This window comes from Saccostrea cucullata, unplaced genomic scaffold, assembly GCF_032062105.1.
Source record: "Saccostrea cucullata isolate Sc308-1 unplaced genomic scaffold, CSIRO_AGI_Scuc_v1 ctg7107, whole genome shotgun sequence".
Lineage (NCBI taxonomy): Eukaryota > Metazoa > Mollusca > Bivalvia > Ostreida > Ostreidae > Saccostrea > Saccostrea cuccullata.
In genome coordinates, this window is record NW_026927683.1 from 1 (window position 1) to 20323 (window position 20323).

A 20323-nucleotide genomic window follows, 5' to 3' on the forward strand; every position below is an offset into this window, starting at 1 on the left:
CTGATACTGCTTAATCAGAGCATGTCATCAGTTCATTTGATTACGGTAATGCATGAAAATAAGGTTTACATAATGCAAAGAACTTACTGATAGCAATATAAAGTGGAAGTTGTATAAATCTGCTCAATTCTGTAGCCAGTGGAATAGTTAAGACTTGATGAAAGAAAAGGGGGTGGGGTTAAAAAGTAGAACACATTAAAACATTTTGAATGTTACTAATTATAAAGAGGCATTGATCCAGAGACTCACGTGCAATCCTTTTGTGAAATAACTGAGTTGTGAGCAAAATGAGTGAGTAAAGTGTAGATCAGATGTTGAGATACGTTTTGAATCTTAAACCTTGGACTTTGTAGAACAAATGTTAGCAGGACCATTCAACTCTTTCAAAACTATTATTAAACTGGCCTCCACACTCACCTACCTTAACACCCCTTGACTTTTATCTGTGGAGATATTTAATGGTCAAAGTGTTCACCCCCTCCCCCCCAAAAAAAAAAAAATCAAAAATAGTCTGAAAAATGAAACCTAATTCATTTCCGAGAGACTCTTTGCAAAAGTAGAACTTTCTTGCACCGGATAGATTTTTTTCCTTTCAGCACAAATGACGCCGTTTAGAGCTTATTTTTTAACTGGGAGAAATTTTACAAATTTATTTTTTCTTTTGTAATTCATTTTCTATTTGCTGTATTAACTTTATTTTAATAAGAATAAAATCTTGAAGTTGTGACTTTTTATTAGATATGATGGGGCATGGTATTGGTCAAAACGCCATTAAAATCTAATCGATGAAAATGATTGCATGTTTTCTGAAACACCCTGTATGTGTATACATAATGAAGAAAATTGTCCGTCCTTGGCACTCCATTATCAACATGTTTTACTTTACTTGTATTTCAAAATTATCTGAGACTACTTACATTGAACTTGTCCACCTCTGACTTGATCTGTTGATCTCTGCTGCTAGAAGCTGTCTCATTGTGTGATCTTTTTCTGTTTCCTTTATCCCCCTCCTATAATAAATTTATCGATGTTAAAAAGTTTTTCAGAACGGTGATTATGATAATTCTCTTTACATGTAAGTTTTAATACCCTTCCACACTGCAATTCTGCTGTAATTTATTTTAATGTGCTAGGAAGTTCAGAGACATCTGAGAATTATTTACTTTTTTTTTTTTTTATAAAAATATACTCTTAGCTAATAATTACATGTACATCATGTACATATAGGGGGTATATTTTTCATTAAAAGAAAAATAGGTAAAGTCAGGTACCTGTGAGAAAATTCTCCCTTGTAATTAATTTAAGTTATCGCTGAAATTTTCGTAAATGAATTCTTTTTAAATGGTTAAAAAAACTATAATAATGAATTTGCTAACTGATATGTCACCATCAAGGCATTGAAATGTACCGTATATCTGGATTTTTCCGCGTGTATCCAATTTCCACTTTGTTTGCGACGAGTTCTGAATTGGGGTAAATAAAACAGCGTAAATTTAATACAACGTTTTCTTCTTGTAGTAGAATCATTTCTTAATACTTATATCGTAGAGGGTAGAAAAAGCAGGATCAGAGGACAAGCGCAAGATACCGGTAATAGGTAAAAGCCCTTATTGTTTGTTTACTTATTGACAAGCTAGCTAATTATATGGGTCATGTTCCTTGTGAGAGGCTATTAAACTAATTATACCTGAGCTGCTAGTCAGTTTGGAACAGTAAATGACCTATGATTGTTTAAATCTTAAAAAATAATATCTGTGAATTTGAGAGTTAGTACGCAACAAAGGTGTGTAATCAGCTGAGCGGATTATCAGAAATTGACGAGGTGATGGTCGATCGATCTGTTTCTCATCTGTATGAAGTAACTCAAGCTTAATGACTTTACATTTAACATCCAATTCCTTCATAGGCTTAAACAATTGTAAATAATATAATCACTGGGATGTTGAAATAGTGAAAATTTGATTTGTGTAAATTTAATATACTGATTTAGGTTCTGATTCGCGGAAAAAACATGACACGGAAAAAACCTGATATACGGTAACCTTCAGACTGACGAAATAAAACGCCTATGTCTGAAGGTGTAAATCAAAGTTGAAAAAAAATCAAATTGGTAACTAATGCATATGGATCCTAGCCAAAAAACCTATGACCCCTGACCTTCTCCTTTCTGGCTCTGTCCGCTGGACTGTCTGTCCACATGGACCGGTCACTCATGTCTGGCCCAGCATTGGCACGAAATGTTCGAGCAGTCAATCCAATATTTTGTCCAAGGCAGTCTGGTAGCTCTGTCATCCAGGACTCTCGTTTGGGTTGGCTTTCTGGTTCATTCTGTTTAAATGGTTCTAAATTATCAAATCTATGAACTTGTGATGCCAGTTTATGTTTACAATGTGAGGGAAGTTTCATGATTTGAATTTTCTTTCAATCAAATTGCAAGTTACTGAATATTATAACCGTAAACAAAAGGAGGTCATTTCAATAAGTGTAAAACTAGCTGCAATAATGTAGCCCTCTCCGATTTTTTTTTATCTGATATTTTCTGGAGAGGGCTACAATTCCATAGCATCTCCGTAATGGTGCAAAAATATTTTTTAAATACGAGCGACTGCAGGCCGAATAAATTGTTTTTACATTCAACTTACTTCTTATAAGACGAGATTTTTATTCACTGTCGACATCATAGCTCGTTAAACGCGAAAACCATGTAAAATAAATCTGTGTGATTTCTTCTCGCTTATTTCGCAGCCATGACAGTTCACGCGTGACGTATTGAGACTTACGCTTGAATTTTGAATAACTCAATAAAGCAAATGTCGAGGTAAATAAATAATTGTGATGAATAGTAACACTAAACATCGATGAATAAAATCATTCCATGTGTCATTTTTTCGTAAACAGTGATATTTAGGCTTAAAATAAGGTAATTCCAAAGAAATCCGCTCCCTGTAGATCCTTAATCTCATTGGCTGTCTTAAAATAAAATCTGTCAAGGTCAGTAAACATGGCGGATAAATTTAAGTTGTGATGTTGACATACACGAAAAATACTGATATATTGATTGTTCTGTATATTTTATGTTCGATTTATGTCTGGGATAACTACATTATGGAAGTTCAGGTAAGGCATATAAATAAAATAGCCGTTTACAGACAATTTGAGACGAAATCCGTGCGGGAGCGATTCACTCCCGCTCTGCGCCATTAGAAAGATCCTAAGGAGTTGTAGCCCTCTCCCGAAAAAAAAAAAAAAAAAAAAAAATCGGAGAGGGCTACATTATTGCAGCTAGTGTAAAACATGAACAGTGATGAATGAGTTTAGAATAGCTTCAATATTACATTGCTGAATTGACTTACTCCTAAGCTCCCACCCCAAAAAATAAAAAAAAATTACTTTTCCATCCAGCTGATCCCTCATTTTCTGAGCCCTTCTTTCAAACTCTGCAGAAAAACTGCTCTGTGAATTCCCTGCTGTCATTTCAGTAGGAAGAGGTCCATTGAGATCACTGTCATCTTCATCTTCTTCTCTTGATGAAGAAGACTGGGTGTTTCTTTGTAAATGAGGGGGCAGGCATGGACCAATCACATTATCATCTTTTGTTGCACTGTTTGAACTTTGATCACCAGGTAAACATGGACCAATCGAATCAGTTCTTGAATCACTGTCATTAGAACACTTGAATTTAGCTGTTAAATGTGGAGGAAGTGATGGACCAATAGTTGACAAACTTTCAGGTGACTTTGATTCAGATGTTGGGGGTGTGGCCTTTTCTGAACTTTGTGATTGGGTGTGAGATGACCTGATGTGTGGTGGTAGTGAGGGACCAATGCTGGAGGCCTCTTCATCTGACGATGAATCTGCAGACTCTGATTGGATGTTTGGGGGAAGCTGCGGTCCTATCCCATGTCTGCTCTCACTGTTAGATTTCTGTTTAATTTCTTCTTGTCTTGGATTAGTGAGTCCTGAAAAATGAATTAAAACTTTACAGTACGCTGTAATCATCAGCTAATGATGGTAATAGCGAGCGCAGCGAGGCGGAGCAAAGCACCGCTCGCGTAGCGAGCTCAATAGACTAACGTGTACGAACGGAGGAAATTCGGGTTGAAATCTGCATATTGTTCCAAGAAATTTTTATCTTACTGCGTGAAAAAATTTCAAACTCCCAATAATCCCTTGCGGTGCATAGCAACATGGTGGCTAAAACATAGCAACAACTTACTTGAAAAAAAATTACAAACAACGATTTAATGCAATCTCCATGCTACAAAACTATCGTTTCCGTTCTATGTTAGCGGGACTTTTTATTTGACGTCATACTTTCGTCACTTAACGGCTCGGATATTTCCGATTTTGTCGGAACTTCCGAAAAGATCGGAATCTCGATCCCGATGCCTGGGAAGTGATTTCTTTTTAATCTTTTCTTTTTTTACTGAACTGAGGATAGGCAGTGCAAGTAAAAACTGCATGTGTAAATTTTTTTGATAGTTAATAACTGCGCTCGCCCCAATGGTCACACCGTAGAACATATTAAAATGAAAGCAAATATCTATATTGTCTATTTACATGCATTTTAAGTTAAAAATCTAATTCATTATAATTTCAAAATGATTTTTTTTTAAGTTTTAAACATTATCAGTCAGGGGTGTGATTGAAATCCATCATTTTTAAAAATGATTGATTATGGTCATTTCTTCTAAGTGTATAATGTACACGTTCTTCTTATTTTTGTAAATATGACTGTTTTTCATCATATTTCCATTCCAAAGTCAATTTTTCCAACCCATTTACTACAGTTATTCGATATAATACAGTATCCTGCCATAGACCCTTGTGTAGAGAAACATCTTGACAAGTAATTGAAACCAAAATAATTTAGTGCGCCCCGTAAAACTAACGAGATAATTAAGTGTGCCCAGACCTAACAATTTGATGAAAAATGATGAAATCCAGTCATTTTTAATATCAGAGGTAAATCTATTTCTAAAATGAATTTCAAAATAGAAATGATTATTTTCATCATTATTCTAAAATATATTCATTTGTGGTATCTCTCCATTATATAAACACACAGAAAGAAAATATCTTCAATTCTGTATGAAGTTTGTCAGAGGTCAGAGGTGAATACGTGACCTAATCACACGGCGCAATAATATCTACCGGTACATAAATTATAAAATGACCTGCTCTACTTGCTTTTCATGTATAAAAATGAACAAAATAAGCAAGTAAAATGATAATTATTTTATTTAAAATGTAAACAAGTATTTCATACATTTTTTTGGACTATCGATTTAACCTGTGTACATAGAGAAAACTAGGAGCCAAATGTTTGTTTACATTTTTCTTCACTTTTGTCAACTCAACTGCACAGTCTCTAACGTTCATCCTTATTTTTTGGGTAGACCTTTGGTTAAATTTTCATGATAAACTTTCATTTTATCTTTAAATTTTACTCACGATAAATGTGTAAATCTGTTGGAAAATATCATTGCAATCATGCCATGAACAGCTGTCAAACACCTCGGCGTTTTCGTAGTTCAATGTAGAGCTGTCGCCAGTGTCTCCGTGTTTATCAGTGTTTTACGAGAAGTATGCTTTAGTTACTGAAGTCGTAAAATGTTTTTGATCAAATTGCAAATTAACTGGCTCGGACAAGTGTCTCAATCCATCGGACCCATCCATCCCTTTCTGGCGACCGAACTTATTCCTCAAACTTTTTATCATCAAACTTCGCCAGTTCAGTTTCTTGTGTCTTTTCAGCAACGATTATCATTTTTCACGAATAAAAATATTCCCAGACAACAATCTGTTCACTATGACTGATCACAAGTAGCCTTTTACAAAATATTCCGTTCGAAATAGATTCCTTAGCCTAATGAATTCGAAGCGTACCCGCCGTGCAAGCCGATTTACAACTTAGGTCATTTTACAAAATCTACGACGGACAGTTAGTGCAATAATTTAAATTTAAATATTTAATTGTCTGTCTCAAATGTATATATAAGTAATAAATAACAAGTTTATAAACTTCAATGGGAATTGAAGTGGGTCGGTACATGATCAAATCTTCTGAGAAGGCCTTCGGCCTTCACAGGATTTGATCACGTGACCGACCCACTTCAATTCCCATTGAAGTTTATAAACTTGTTATTTATTTCTTAAAAAGATGAATTTCAATCATTTTTAAAAATCAATTAAATGTCTAAAAATCATCATTTTTGGAAATGATGGATTTCCATCACACCCCTGACTGATTATATATTTGCCTTTTATATCTCAACAAATAACAATTCTAAGTGACGTAAGTCACAATTTTTTATTGAAGATTCGATTTGATAAAATATTGAATAAAACATATAATAGTGAGCGCAGCGAGGCGGCGCAAAGCGCCGCTCGCGTAGTGAGCTCAATAGACTAACGTGTACGAACAGAGGAAATTCAGGTTGAAATCTGCACATTGTTCCATGAAATTTTTATCTTACCACATGAAAAAATTCCAAACTCCCAATAATCCTTTGCGGTGCATAGCAACATGGTGGCTTAAACATTGCAACAACTTGCTTGAAAAAAATTACAAACAACGATTTAATGCAATCTCTATGCCATAAAAATATTGTTTGCGTCCTAAGTTAACAGTATACACTTATTTAATGCCTACGAGGTAAACAGTGAAACTATTGTCCCGAAGTAGTTGGGAAGACCTGGGAAACTGTTGCTCGAGGCCGAAGGCCGTGGGCAACAGTTTCACAGGTCTTCCCCACTACGGAGGGACAATAGTTTGACTGTTTCACCGAGTAGTCATTAATTAAATAAGTGTTTTATTACCTAACCTACTATATAATTTATTAAATTGGAATAAAACACTCAAACAATCAATAAAGAGTTTAAACAACTGTTATCCACATACCAGTCTATTAATTAGCTGAACACAGAATGTATAAAGATTAAATCAATATTTAATAATTTTAATCAATACTTAATAAATTGATTGTTTGTGTGTTTTATTCCAATTTAGTTAATTATATAGCAGTAGGGTGAATTCACCATGCATCGGATACCCTTGTACTTCAACAAGTTCTAGCGATATCACTACCGAAGGAAAATTATCAAAATGGACCTCAACATTTAGTTTGTGATTAAAATATCAATTTAGGACACAATTATATGCCTTTTATTGAGAAAATATCCCCCAAAATCGAGTTTTTAGGAATAACTGAGAATTCACCATGGATCGGACATTGTTCACCATGCATCGGACCGACGGTATTGAAAACGGAAAAATATGTACCTTTATCACAGTGCTTTAAAATCCTTGATATGGGTATATTTTCATCTTTTATCTAAGAAATAACCCTCATCTAAAATTTAATTGACGATATAGTTGCACAAATGTAGAACGATTCAAGATACATCGCTCTGCCTTAGAAATGCTTTAAAATGCTTAGAATGCGGTAATTCGCGCCTTTCTCTCATGGTTTATCATACTCTGGTTTGTAGAAATAAATTGAGTCAAATTCCAGGCGTCATATATCAATAACTTGTATTTTGACTGAAAATATAGAGTTTTTATTTTCTTTTTCCGCAAAAAACAGCTGTCAGCTGGGTTCTGTATGAAAATGGTAGTGCTTACCTTTGCATCGAAAAGTGTCCGATGCATGGTTAATTTGTGTCCGATGTACGGTGAAATTAGCATACTAGTAAAAACCAGCTCTAATAAGAATTAAACAAACATTGAAGTGAAATTTCTATATAATTTATGTAAAATTACCAATCCCTGACAAAATTCACCAAAGTCCGACTCGTTCCGAGGAAGTCGAATTTAAAAGAACGATAACTCTGAAAATTGCAAAATCATAAATTTCGGGTTATTCCCCTTTGATGATGTAAAATATGACGTAACTTCAAGGCCATTTGTGGGGTATTTTTATCACAACATGACAAACACAATCGGTATCATTAAAAAATTTAAATCTTCATCTTTACGACAGAAACAAATAAATACACAGAACTCTTAAGTTGAAAGAGAGTTTAATGCCTAAAGTTGTCCGAAGCAAGGTATGTGTCCGATGTATGGTGAACTCACCCTATAGCATTATCATCAAAATGCTTGAATATCACGATGACGATTTAAACAGGCAATAGTTCATTCTGTGGCCCGGTCAACAGTTTGACTGTTTCATGATCACGCAAAAACATAAAAAGAATCATGAAACAGTTCAAAATGCCTTATTACATTTTATAAAGTAGGTTAGGTAATAAAACTTTTTATCTGACGTCATACTTTCGTCACTTTAACGGTTCGGGTATTTACGATTTTGTCGGAAACTTCCGAGAAGTTCGGAATATTGATCCCGATGCCTGGGAAGTGATTTTTTTTATTATTCTTTTCTTCCTTTTAAATGAACTGAGGATAGGCAGTGCAAGTCAAAGCTGTGTAAATGTTTTTGATAGTAAATAACTGCGCTCGCCCCAACGGTGGCACCTTAGAACATATTGGAATTGGATTGGAATTAGCCAAGCAGAAAGTCGCACGAATGAAAAAAAAATACCTGGAGGAAGTGCTGGACCGAAACATTCATCATCAGACATTTTAAAAGATAATATTGATAATCTATTTCATGAATCGTCCATCTTGTGTTACATTCCGAAGCTCGTCCGACAAACACACGTTGATTGGACCAAATTCACCAATATTATCCAATGAACATGGTCAAGATTATACTCCCTCTGAATCACACGAGTGCTTGATACAGTCGAAGAGCAAACAGAAAAATGAAAAATAATTTTAACACGGATTGTGTTGCACATGTGAATGCAACGTTTGTAAACAGTTTACCCTAGACGTAAGAAATGCCGAAAAACAAGGGCGGGGGAGGTGGAGGAAAGGGCGCTAAAGGTGGCGGTGGTGATGACGATTCCTCAAAGAAACAGGCCAAGGGCGGCAACTCCGTAAAGGTGACAATGTTTTTATTGATTAAAGATGCCCATGTTTGAAGTCAGTCTCTTGACATACAAAGTTCATATGAGGCCGATGATATATACACGACGGCCGTGCGCATAGTAAAGAAAGTCTATTTACACGACCGTCGTGCGAATAGCTAATGCAAATTGCTGAGATATATACACGACCGTCGTGCAAATAGCAATTGCATATGCAAGAGATATGCACACGACGGTAATATTGTTTACACGAATCCGGGATGTCTCGCGCCGATTCTGTTTTGCACTGAGATGGTTCGCACCAGGACGATTCGCGTCGATTTCAGCGCGAAACATCTCACGTTATATTTTAAATATATTACATTTTGTTTTTGTTTTTTTAAATTTATTTATTAACTTTAAGATAAAATATATGCTATATCATATGCCTGCTCAAATTCATGACTTAATAATTTTGTCTTTTTTTAATTGTCGTGTACTCATTATTTGAATTTCTAATTCAATAATTAGTAATATTAAAACGACAATATGCACTTCCAAAAATAACGGATCGTAAGGTGTTTGTTTGCTCAACGTGTGTGTTCAACATATCAATGATACCCCACAGTCATTTCTTTTCACATCCCTTTCTTTTTACGATACAGCTTTGAAATTCATGGATATGTTATAATTGATTACTTTACATTTATAAAATATATGGACGCACCAGCACAAGGATGGTATTCAATGTTCAAGTGTGCCAAAGAATGCAACGGTAAATAAAGCAGTTTATTAGCCATAAAAAAGAAACACATCTTTATTTAAAAAAAAAAAATAATGAAGATTAATAGAAACCAAAAAAATAAAGGAAAGGGGGGTGATCACTTGGCCATCCATTGTAAAAGAGAAGTGCGGATCACCAAGGGTAGACACTAACTTACACACTTGCTCGCGATGATAGGAGAGATGGGGAGGTGGGGATAACAGTTACGTTACGTTTATTAAGAATTCAGTACTAGAGTAGGTGAAAATGCTTATCAAATGTGCCCGTGTTAATTGTTGGGATAAGGGTTGAGGTGGAAAGGGTAAACCCAGGCCTACCAAAATAGTAAGTAAATATTTTATTAAAATGACTTGTTTATATATATACAAATACAAGGGTAGTTCTAAAAGAAACAGATTTACATTACAACGATCTGTCCATTGGACCTAAATGTCATTTTATTATATAAATTAACATCATGAGAGAAAGTTTTTGCGATGTTTTCTTACCAAAAGGCTTTTTGGGCTTTAATTACTGCGTGCCGAACTTAACTGGGGACGAAAATACGAACGCCATAATAAGAAATATATAGGGTCGTGCGAACAGCTGATATATATATATATATATATATATATATATATATATATATATATATATATATATATATATATATATATATATAACACGACGGTCGTGCAAATAGTCACTGAAAAATTATATACACGACGGTCGTGCAAATAGTCACTGAAAAATTATGTACACGACGGTCGTGCGAATAGCCGTTGAAAAAGTAAGTGCACAACGGTCGTGCATATAGACACTGCCTTCATATGAAGCAGGCACTTTTCTCAAATAATTACTACATATTGGGTCAGATACAATCACTTCATTTAGCTGACAGGCGCTTGTTTCATACTGTTATTAAATAGTACAAAACTAAGCTTACTGTATGAAACAAGCGCCTGTGATTTAGCTATATAGCTTGAAATTCATAAATTATCCCACGTTTCTAACTATCATTGATGTCCCTGGCATACTCTACAAACACAGGCGTTTTTTTCATATAAAACTACATGTGCTTATGTAGAGCATGCACAGGCGCTTGTTTCATACAGTAAGCTTAGTTTTGTACTATATATTAGAAAACTAAGCTTCCTGTATGAAACAAGTGCCTGTGTCTAACTAGACAGTGATTCCTGTAATTCAATTTCACTGTGAAATAAAACTGTAATTGAGATTTTAAAAATGGTAGTCTCATTGATTTAAATTACACAAGGCCTCCTGTGTCAATTTCAATAGTCTCAAGCTCACTGACGTCAAACACAAAAACAGACGCACAAGATTACAGGCATATTAAATGTATTAGGCACAGGCACTCATTTCATACAGAGGGCACCCCAAAATAAGTAAGGGTGCCCCATATACACAAGATTACAGGCATATTAAATGTATTAGGCACAGGCACTCATTTCATACAGAGGGCACCCCAAAATAAGTAAGGGTGCCCCATATACAAAACAAGTGCCTGTGATGTTAGGCCTCCTTATCTCCTGACCAATCGCTTGGCGAAATTTACATTGTTGGAGAATGATCAAGAAATCAACTCAACTAACTTGCACAGCAGGGGAAATGTTTGCCAGACTTGGATTTGAACCTAGGACCAACTGCTAACTGTGCAGACCGGTGCTCTACCTAAGCAGTGTTTTCCCTATGAAATGGCTACCGCCAAATTGACCGCTTTAATTGAGAAAATTGCCACTTTAAAATTTTAAAAATATCAAAATTGATTTGTTGATTTGTCAGAAACCTTGACCCAAAGCCTGATATAAAGGGAAAGCTCTGCTAAGGGGCCAACATACTCATTACTCAATGCCTTTTACATTCATATTTAGGTTCGTCATATCCTTTGTGAGAAGCAGTCCAAATGTCTAGAGGCCCTGGAAAAAATTAAAGGAGGGATGAAATTTAATGAAGTTGCTGCACAATATAGTGAGGATAAGGCCAGATCAGGAGTAAGTGACCAACTAATACTATAGAGATTCCTTATTTTTTGTGAGCACTATATAATTATTACGAAAATGCCCTTTAACATCAAATCACTAGATCAGATCAGGAGTAATTAAGTTATCATTTATTGGCATTTAATGATTTAAATGCAGACCAAGGATAAACATAAACTCTTAGAGATTAAAAGTTTAGATAATTATTGGAAATGATTTCCTATATCTTTACTTTTGGTATATATAAAATACAACAGCTATATGTTAGTTTCCAATAATAATCAGCTTATGTTTGGTTTCCAGTATTTGTGTATATTATATAATCATTTTATGTTTGGTTTCCAGGGCGACCTAGGTTGGATGACCCGTGGCAGTATGGTTGGACCGTTCCAGGATGCGGCGTTCGCTCTCCCCACAAGTTCACTGGCCAACCCCGTATACACGGACCCCCCGGTCAAAACAAAGTTTGGTTATCACATCATCATGGTGGAGGGCAAAAAGTAAAAAAAAAGATTTTAGTATCATTACAGACAGAATGTGAATTGCAGGATCATATAAAATTTTAAATTAAGAGTGAACTTTTTGATAATTGATTTTAGAAGTTTTTTATGACACATATGGGCCTAATAACGGAATTAAACATTTGAGGTGTTTTACAAAGCTTCAATGGAATGTTATATTCTGATTCAGAGGTTAGCTGTGTTCAAAAATTATCTTGTGTTCTACCTGTTCTAAGCATACAGTCATGTATTTCTATTACACAGCATGTAATATTATTAGGACCTAAACTGTAACATTTTACTTTACAATGTTTACAGACACTTGTGAAAGGTAATAGAATTTAATTAATTTAGAATATGAAATTTATTGATTTGTAAGAATTATATATTTGGATGTATAGTACTGTGATTTGTTGCTATGCTGAACACATTAATACTGTTTATAGATAAAAATTCTTTTTTCTGTGATTTTACATATAATAATAATATTTTTTTTTTTTTTTTTTTTTTTTTTTGTTTAAATTTTTTTTATTATCCCATCATATATTAAATTACAATGCTTAGTGCCAGGGTTGGGGCCCTGGATTCACTATGCTTACATGGTTACAACACAAGCTTATCTTATGATAGGACAATTTTTTTTTTTTTTTGTTAATCCATTCACTCATCATTCAATAATATTGATCTAAATAAATTTATTGTTAATGCTTTGTCCTCTTATAAATTATCATATAAAAAGGTTATATTTGTAATTTTCATTGGCTGAAAGGATGTCAAGTGATATTGCATTGCACAAGGTTCTGTATGCCCAAGTATGTGGAATGTTACCTTATAATATAAGAAGCATGTTTTTACAATTGTTAAATAATGACAACCAAGCCCATTCATATAAGACTATATCGGAGCAATATATTCACTTTGATTGATTTATATAATAGTGTTGTACTTTGCGTGCACTATGCCTAAATAGTAGTCAGGGTTTGACACATGCAATGGTGCACGGGTTTCAAATATTTTACACTTACAAAAATAATTTTTCTAAAATAGATTCTTGCAATTTTCCCTCCTTTACTCCAATAATATTCTCTAAAACTATCTGTATATTATGTCTAAACCATGGAACATTCAAAATTAAAGAAAAAAGATTATGTCATATACAAATACAAATATTTTATTGGCACAAACACAATTACAGTAATTAATAAAGGCCCAAACCGAATATAGTAATATAGGCATGATAATACAGTAGAACACAACTAAAATACAAACAATTGGTGTAGCTAATTATGTAGTATACTCATCAGATACTAAATACAAGTATAATTTAAAACAATGTAGTTACTCATTTATAGCTGAAACATTTTTTTTCTTTTATCAGATATTTGACATTAAAATGATGATAATGTTTTAAGAACTTTTTTACAACTGGTTTTCATCAATAATTTTAACAATTTGTCATTATTGTGGATTGGTTAAAGATAGGGAAAGTAGATAATTTTGTTTTGAATATTTATGTTTCTCTGTGCTTCAAATTTTGGACATAGCAAACTGAAATGTTTTTCATCCTCAATATTAAGGTTTTGACATACTTTACACATCATATCAATTTTATTAATTTCAACATATTTATATATAACATATTATATAACATTATAAGTTATGTGCACTTAACCTAATTTTTGCTAAAACTGATTTATCATGCAGTGACTCTATAGTTTGTCAACATAATGTGCATGTTTATAATTAAGACAAAAGTTTTGATAAAATGACAGTTTTGAGGAGTTCATAATACTTGCATTTTGTTCTTGTAATATTTGATCATGAATATGTTGCTTAACAATACCAAGCACTGGTTTCAATGACATATATGACATATTAAAATTTGGTAAATAAGAATAAGAATAAATAAGAAAGTTATTAATTAAGACAAGTCTTTAAAAACATAGACCATGTGTTAGTTTCTTTAGATTTGATAAAAGTATCACATGCCAAGTATGTTCCATTGAAATTAAATGATCAGGGTAAAAGTTTGAAATGTAGAAGAGGATAATAGGTAAATTTACCTAAACCACGTGTCTGGCTTTATTAACTAGCTGAGCTGCAGCAAGATTAAATTTGCCATTATATTTAAGATTTATACCAAGATAACAATATTTGTCAACAGTTTCAATACAGAATACCTTTTATAATAAAATGGTTTTAAAAGGTTTTACCTTTAGAATTAAATACCACAATTTTCTGTTTGGATTTGTTAAATCTCTAGCTTCCACTTAACACAATAATTTTCAAGAATATTAAGGCTACATTGTAGACCATCAGGAATACTTGACAACAAAACTGAGTCATCAGCATATAACAAGCAGTGTATTTTTATGTCCTTTACCAATATCGGATCAGAATTGATAATGTTTAATTCATCAACAATTTTGTTTATGAAAATGTTAAAAAGCAAGGGACTTAATACATCACCTTGTTTTACACCCCTTTCAGATATAAAGGGTTCACTTAACTCCTCATTAAACTTTATTTTGTTCAAGGTGTTCGCATACATAGAATAAATCACACTGAAAATTTTCTTTAGGACACCATTTTTTAGAAATATATAAAATAAACCTGTTCTCCAAATCGTATCAAAGCTTCTTTCAGATCAATGAATGCTGCATAAACTTTTTCTTTTTGAGTTTGTAATGCTCAATTATAGATTTAAAAAAAATGTGATTTGATTTGAACATATTTTATTGCACAAAATATATACAATGGGATTGGGCACAAGTTCTAAAAACTTAAATCGCCCTCTCCCTACATGAGATATTATAACAGGATGAATTAGAAGTGTTCAACAGTTTGTACAAAATAAATAACAAGTAAATTAAATAAACTCTCATTGTGGACATATATAGACTGCTACATTATTGTTTATACAAATAGTTTAAAAAAAAAATGTGTACAATCAGTTAAATCTACCAGAATGCTGAATATAAGAATGTACAATAGAAAATAGATATTCATTTTCAGCAATACTGAGTGATGTATCCCCCCAGAGTAAAGTCTGAATGTCAACAATATGGACTTTATTAAATCTCAAGAACTTATCGAAAAACTCTTTCCTGGCCTCGTTGTAGTTAGGGCACGAGAAAAAATAATGATGTGTATTTTCTACCTTACTGCAGGAACATAATGGACTAGATATTATATTACATCTATAAAGATCAGCGTTTAGCACGCAATTGTGCCGAAGCCGTGTATGCAGTATATTGTTGCGTCTTTTACCAAAATTAAAATATGGCGGAGCTTCTGTTATTTTTTGTTTAATTTTACTTTTGAAAACAGACAAAGAGCTCGAAAGTCTGGTATTTAGCGGTAAGGAATTCCACTCATTTATTACAGTTGGTACAAATGATGATTTGTAGGTTTGCAATTTACATACAGGTATACTATAATTTTGTGAGTTTCTTGTTGTATATGCAGAAGCATTACATCGCATATCAGGTATAATCTCAGATAGGTAATCTGGTACTAAATCATTGTGAATTTTGTACATGGTATTTAATCTTTGGATCTTGCGTCTGTCGCTGAGTGGTTCCCAGCCTGTTTCAAAATACAAAGAGTCTCTAGAGGCAATCATAGTTAGTCCAGTAACAATCCGAGCTGCGTGTAGTTGCAATTTCTCTAATTTTTCAGAATCGATGGATAGACAACCACCCCATACAACTGAAGCGTACTCAAGTTGGGGACGGATGAATGAAGTATACATAAGTGAAAGGCTTTTTCGATTTATTTTAAACTTAAGTTTTTTCAAAAGACCTAATTTTTTGTATGCATTAGACAGCAAGATTTCAGTGTGAGATGACCAACTTAAGTTGTATGAAAACGTTACCCCTAGATGCTTATGAGTTTGAACATATTCTAATTGGCTATCCTGGAAAAGGAGTTTTGGAAATTCTTTGTTTTTTCTTGTGTTAAAAAATACAACCTTAGTTTTAGAGGGATTAAATTTTAGCAACCATTTTTTAGACCACTCTTCAAGAGATAAAAGATCATTATTCAGATGACCTTCTATAGATTTGACACATTTAGATGCATACTGCAAACTGTTATCATCAGCAACAAGAGGCCCATGGGCCACATCGCTCACCTGAGCACTGTGGCTAGGCAAAGTATAAATTGGTTTATTATTGAAAAGGTAAAATTAAAAATGAACAATCATGGATTTTCTAATACAGAAGATTTTTAAAGAACCCTATATATTTCTATGTAAAACTTTGGTCGGCCATTTTGGCCCCGCCCTACCCCCGGGGGTCATGATTTGAACAAACTTGAATCTACTACCTGAGGATGCTTTATAAATATGATGAATTATGGCTTGGTCATTCTTGAGAAGAAGATTTTTAAAGAATTTTCCTATATATTTCTATGTAAAACTTTGGTCGGCCATTTTGGTCCCGCCCTACCCCCGGGGGTGGTGATTTGAACAAACTTGAATCTACACTTGAGGATGCTTCCAATAAATATGATGAATTATGGCTTGGTCATTCTTGAGAAGAAGATTTTTAAAGAATGTTCCTACATATTTCTATGTAAAACTTTGGTGCCATGGCCCCGCCCTACGGGGGTCATGAGTGAACAAAGAATCTACACTACCCGAAGATGCTGCCATATAAATATGATGAATTATGGCTTGGTCATTCTTAAGAAGAAGATTTTTAAAGAATTTTCCTATATATTTCTATGTAAAACTTTGGTCGGCCATCTTGGCCCCGCCCTACCCCCGGGGGTCATGATTTGAACAAACTTGAATCTACACTACCCGAAGATGCTTCCATATAAATATGATGAATTATGGCTTGGTCATTCTTAAGAAGAAGATTTTTAAAGAATTTTCCTATATATTTCTATGTAAAACACTTTGGCCCTGACCCGGGGGTCATGATTTGAACAAACTTGAATCTACACTACCTGAGGATGCTTCCATATAAATATGATGAATTATGGCTTGGTCATTCTTGAGAAGAAGATTTTTAAAGAATTTTCCTATATATTTCTATGTAAAACTTTGGTCGGCCATTTTGGCCCTTTCAGGATTTGAACAAACTTGAATCTACACTACGTGAGGATGATTCCCCATAAGTTTCATCTTTCCTGGCACAGTGGTTCTTGAGAAGAAGATTTTTAAAACATGCCACCAAATTTTCATTAATTGCCAATTATCTCCCCTTGAATGAGGGCGTGGCCCTTCATTTGAACAAACTTAATCCCCTTCACCCAAGGATGCTTTGTGGCAAGTTTGGTTGAAATTGGCCCAGCGGTTCTTGAGAAGAAGTCGAAAATGTGAAAAGTTTACAGACAGACGGACAGACGGACGCCGGACAAAATGTGATCAGAAAAGCTCACTTGAGCCTTCGGCTCAGGTGAGCTAAAAAGTCTACAAAAGCTTGACATCTTGTCAGCTACATCGTTCACATCAATTAAAAATAACAATGGACCTAATACAGAGCCTTGTGGAACACCTGCATAAAGGGATTCAGTAGGGGATACCAGGTTTTTGTATATCACTCTTTGCGTTCTATTCTCTAAATAGCTTTTTAACCAACTATACATATCTTTCTTTACACCATACATTTTTAATTTAAATAAGAGTCCTTTGTGCCAAACACGGTCAAAGGCCTTAGATAAGTCACAAAAAATCATACAGCAGGATTTGCCTTCATCAATATTTCTAACAATGTTATCATATGTTTCTAACAACTGATATACAGTAGAGTGACCAGGTAAGAAACCAGCCTGGTATTTATAAAAAATATTGTTAGAGTGAAAATAGTTGTACAAGTGTTTAAATACAATACGTTCCATCACTTTACTGACACAGCTTAACAATGAAACAGGTCTATAGTTAGATAAAACTGCAGGATCATCTTTTTTTTAAACAAAGGGATTACATTAGCTAATTTCCATTTTTTTGAAAAAACACAGTCTTTCAATGAACGGTTAAACAATAAGCACAGAGGTTTAACAACAGATAATTTTGTTGATTTTAACATTTTATGGCTAATACAGTCTTCTCCAATGGCTTTATTGACAGGTAATATATACTCAACAAAAAAAGAAACGCATATTGTTTTACTCATAAAAGAAATTTTTAAATTACACATGGAACAACTATCTTGTATATCATTGGATACCTGTGACCCTTTTAAAGCACAACATGGGGTTTTAAAACCCAAATGTTAAATTATCTCCCTTGATTAAACGTGTTTATAAAAGTAGTGTTTTTCAAGATTTCTTCTAAATCGGATGTCTATTTTCGTTGATATTTTGGATTTAGAGAAACTATTAACACTCCTATTAAACCCATATTTAAGATTTGATTGAAGTGTTGATGCTGCTATGCCACGCCGAAACAAAGATGAACACAACCAGGCTAACGATGATACTAAATGGAGCTACGCAACAGAAAGTTGCAACTGCATTTGGAATACATCAATGGGCTTTGCAACCGTTAAACAAATGTCGGAAGACCAAGAATTGGCCGTCCACAGGTAACCACACCCAGGCAGGACCGTCAGACCCCCCCCCCTTTTCACCACCTCACGCAATTCATGACTTGCTGTAAAAAACTGCTGCTACAATCGCTGAAAGAGAAAATCAGGGTAAATGGGCATAAATTGTTCCCAAGAGACTGAAAAGAGCTGGTATTCCTGCACGATATCCGTACATTGGAAATTCACCAGCGCTTAGACGTCGCAAGGATTTATGGATTGGTTAAGGCGTTATGCCCCTTGAATTTGGAGGCGTCGACAATGACAAAAATTTCCCTTTTCTACTCACAACACAGGATATGTTTAATTTTTATCAAAACCCTCTAAAATCACTTTTAAAAAATAAGGATTAAACTGAAAACATAGATTGTCATGTTTAATCTGAATATGCGTTTCTTTTTTTGTTGAGTATAGATAAAATATCAATAATTTCTTGTTCGCAAATAAAGATATTGTCAAAAGCACTATTACACTCAATGTTTTCTTTAGGTAATTCAGTCGTTTCATCATCAACACATGTAATTGAAGCAAAGTAAGTGTTGAGTACCTGTATCTTATTTTCATCAGAAAAAGCAAAATTAACATCACCTGATGCAGATGTGTACTGTAAAGGGGGGATGTCTGTGGTTGATTTATTTTTAAAAGTATCTCTAAGAAGTTTCCAATAAAGCTTAGGATTGTTTTTACTTGAATCGATTAGTTGTAATTCAAGAGTATTTTGATAATTTTCAATAGCATGTTTTTTCATGTTATTAAATTTATTTCTTATATGCTTAAAATTATCCCAGTCACTCTGTTTATCACTTTTTTGTGCTTTTCGTCTCAATCTATTTTTTTCCCGATGGGTTTTCCTTAATAGTGAATCAAACCAAGGTTTGTCTTTAGGTCTTATTAATACTGATTTTTCCGGTACACATTCCCTAACGAGATCTAAATATTTGGTTGAAAAATTTTCGGTAGCTTCGTCAGTTGATTCTACATTACAAATAAGATTTTCCCAGTCAGCATTTTCTATAAGGTTATTAAGTTTTTCTATATTAGCATTTTTGTAATCCCATATTTTCCTAACATAAGGTTGACTTCTGATGATACTAGATTTTAAAAAAACATAAGTTGCTTTATGATCAGTTAGTGTTCTCTCTGTGTTTATCACGCCTGAGTGGAGTGCTACAAGGTCTGAGCTGATCAAAACTGGGTCAATAAGAGTATTCGAAGTGTATGTAGTTCGTGTCGGTTCGCTGATTGTGTTTGTCAAGTGATAATTCAGCATGATGTCTTTAATAGGAAGTGTGCGAGTATTGTCAAGGAAATCAACGTTCAAGTCACCTACAATTATAAATTTGTTGGATATATCTGATACTTTTTCAACTGACCATAAAAATTTGTCCCAAAAGGATTTTTCGCTATTGGGTGGACGATATATACAACAAAGGAAAAGATTACAGGTAGGTTCACTTATTTCTATCCAGACGCATTCGATTGACATGGGTTCAAGGTCAATGCGACGAATAGCACGAAAACATGAAGAAACATAGATAATGATACCTACACCATTAGAATTTCTATCTTTGCGAAAAATTGTATCATAACCTTCAATCATAATGTCAC

The 20323-nt window shown here is 33.9% G+C and overlaps 2 protein-coding genes across 2 annotated transcripts; one reads left to right on the plus strand and one right to left on the minus strand.

Moving 5' to 3' along the window:
* Positions 1-899: 899 nt before the first annotated feature.
* LOC134275201 (GPALPP motifs-containing protein 1-like) lies at positions 900-8589 on the minus strand. Its single transcript, XM_062757458.1, has 4 exons — positions 8547-8589; positions 3391-3959; positions 2158-2328; positions 900-1010 (listed from the first exon to the last, which is right to left on the minus strand). Exons 1-4 carry the CDS (start codon positions 8584-8586, stop codon positions 900-902), a joined length of 891 nt encoding a protein of 296 aa, XP_062613442.1. The 5' UTR covers positions 8587-8589.
* Positions 8590-8788: 199 nt separating this feature from the next.
* Positions 8789-12470, plus strand: LOC134275198 (peptidyl-prolyl cis-trans isomerase NIMA-interacting 4-like). The gene is made up of 3 exons (XM_062757456.1): positions 8789-8952; positions 11572-11691; positions 12025-12470. Exons 1-3 carry the CDS (start codon positions 8848-8850, stop codon positions 12181-12183), a joined length of 384 nt encoding a protein of 127 aa, XP_062613440.1. The 5' UTR covers positions 8789-8847; the 3' UTR covers positions 12184-12470.
* Positions 12471-20323: the final 7853 nt, after the last annotated feature.

Excerpts from the sequence above, each read along its gene's own strand:
- LOC134275201 (XM_062757458.1), bottom strand. The coding sequence starts at position 8,586 with ATGTCTGATGATGAATGTTTCGGTCCAGCACTTCCTCCAG. Across the intron at positions 3,960-8,546 it reads CGGTCCAGCACTTCCTCCAG|GACTCACTAATCCAAGACAA; the intron begins GTATTTTTTTTT and ends TTCATTTTTCAG. Across the intron at positions 2,329-3,390 it reads GGGATCAGCTGGATGGAAAA|AATGAACCAGAAAGCCAACC; the intron begins GTAATTTTTTTT and ends CCATTTAAACAG.
- LOC134275198 (XM_062757456.1), top strand. The coding sequence starts at position 8,848 with ATGCCGAAAAACAAGGGCGGGGGAGGTGGAGGAAAGGGCGCTAAAGGT. Across the intron at positions 8,953-11,571 it reads AGGGCGGCAACTCCGTAAAG|GTTCGTCATATCCTTTGTGA; the intron begins GTGACAATGTTT and ends ATTCATATTTAG. Across the intron at positions 11,692-12,024 it reads AGGATAAGGCCAGATCAGGA|GGCGACCTAGGTTGGATGAC; the intron begins GTAAGTGACCAA and ends TTTGGTTTCCAG.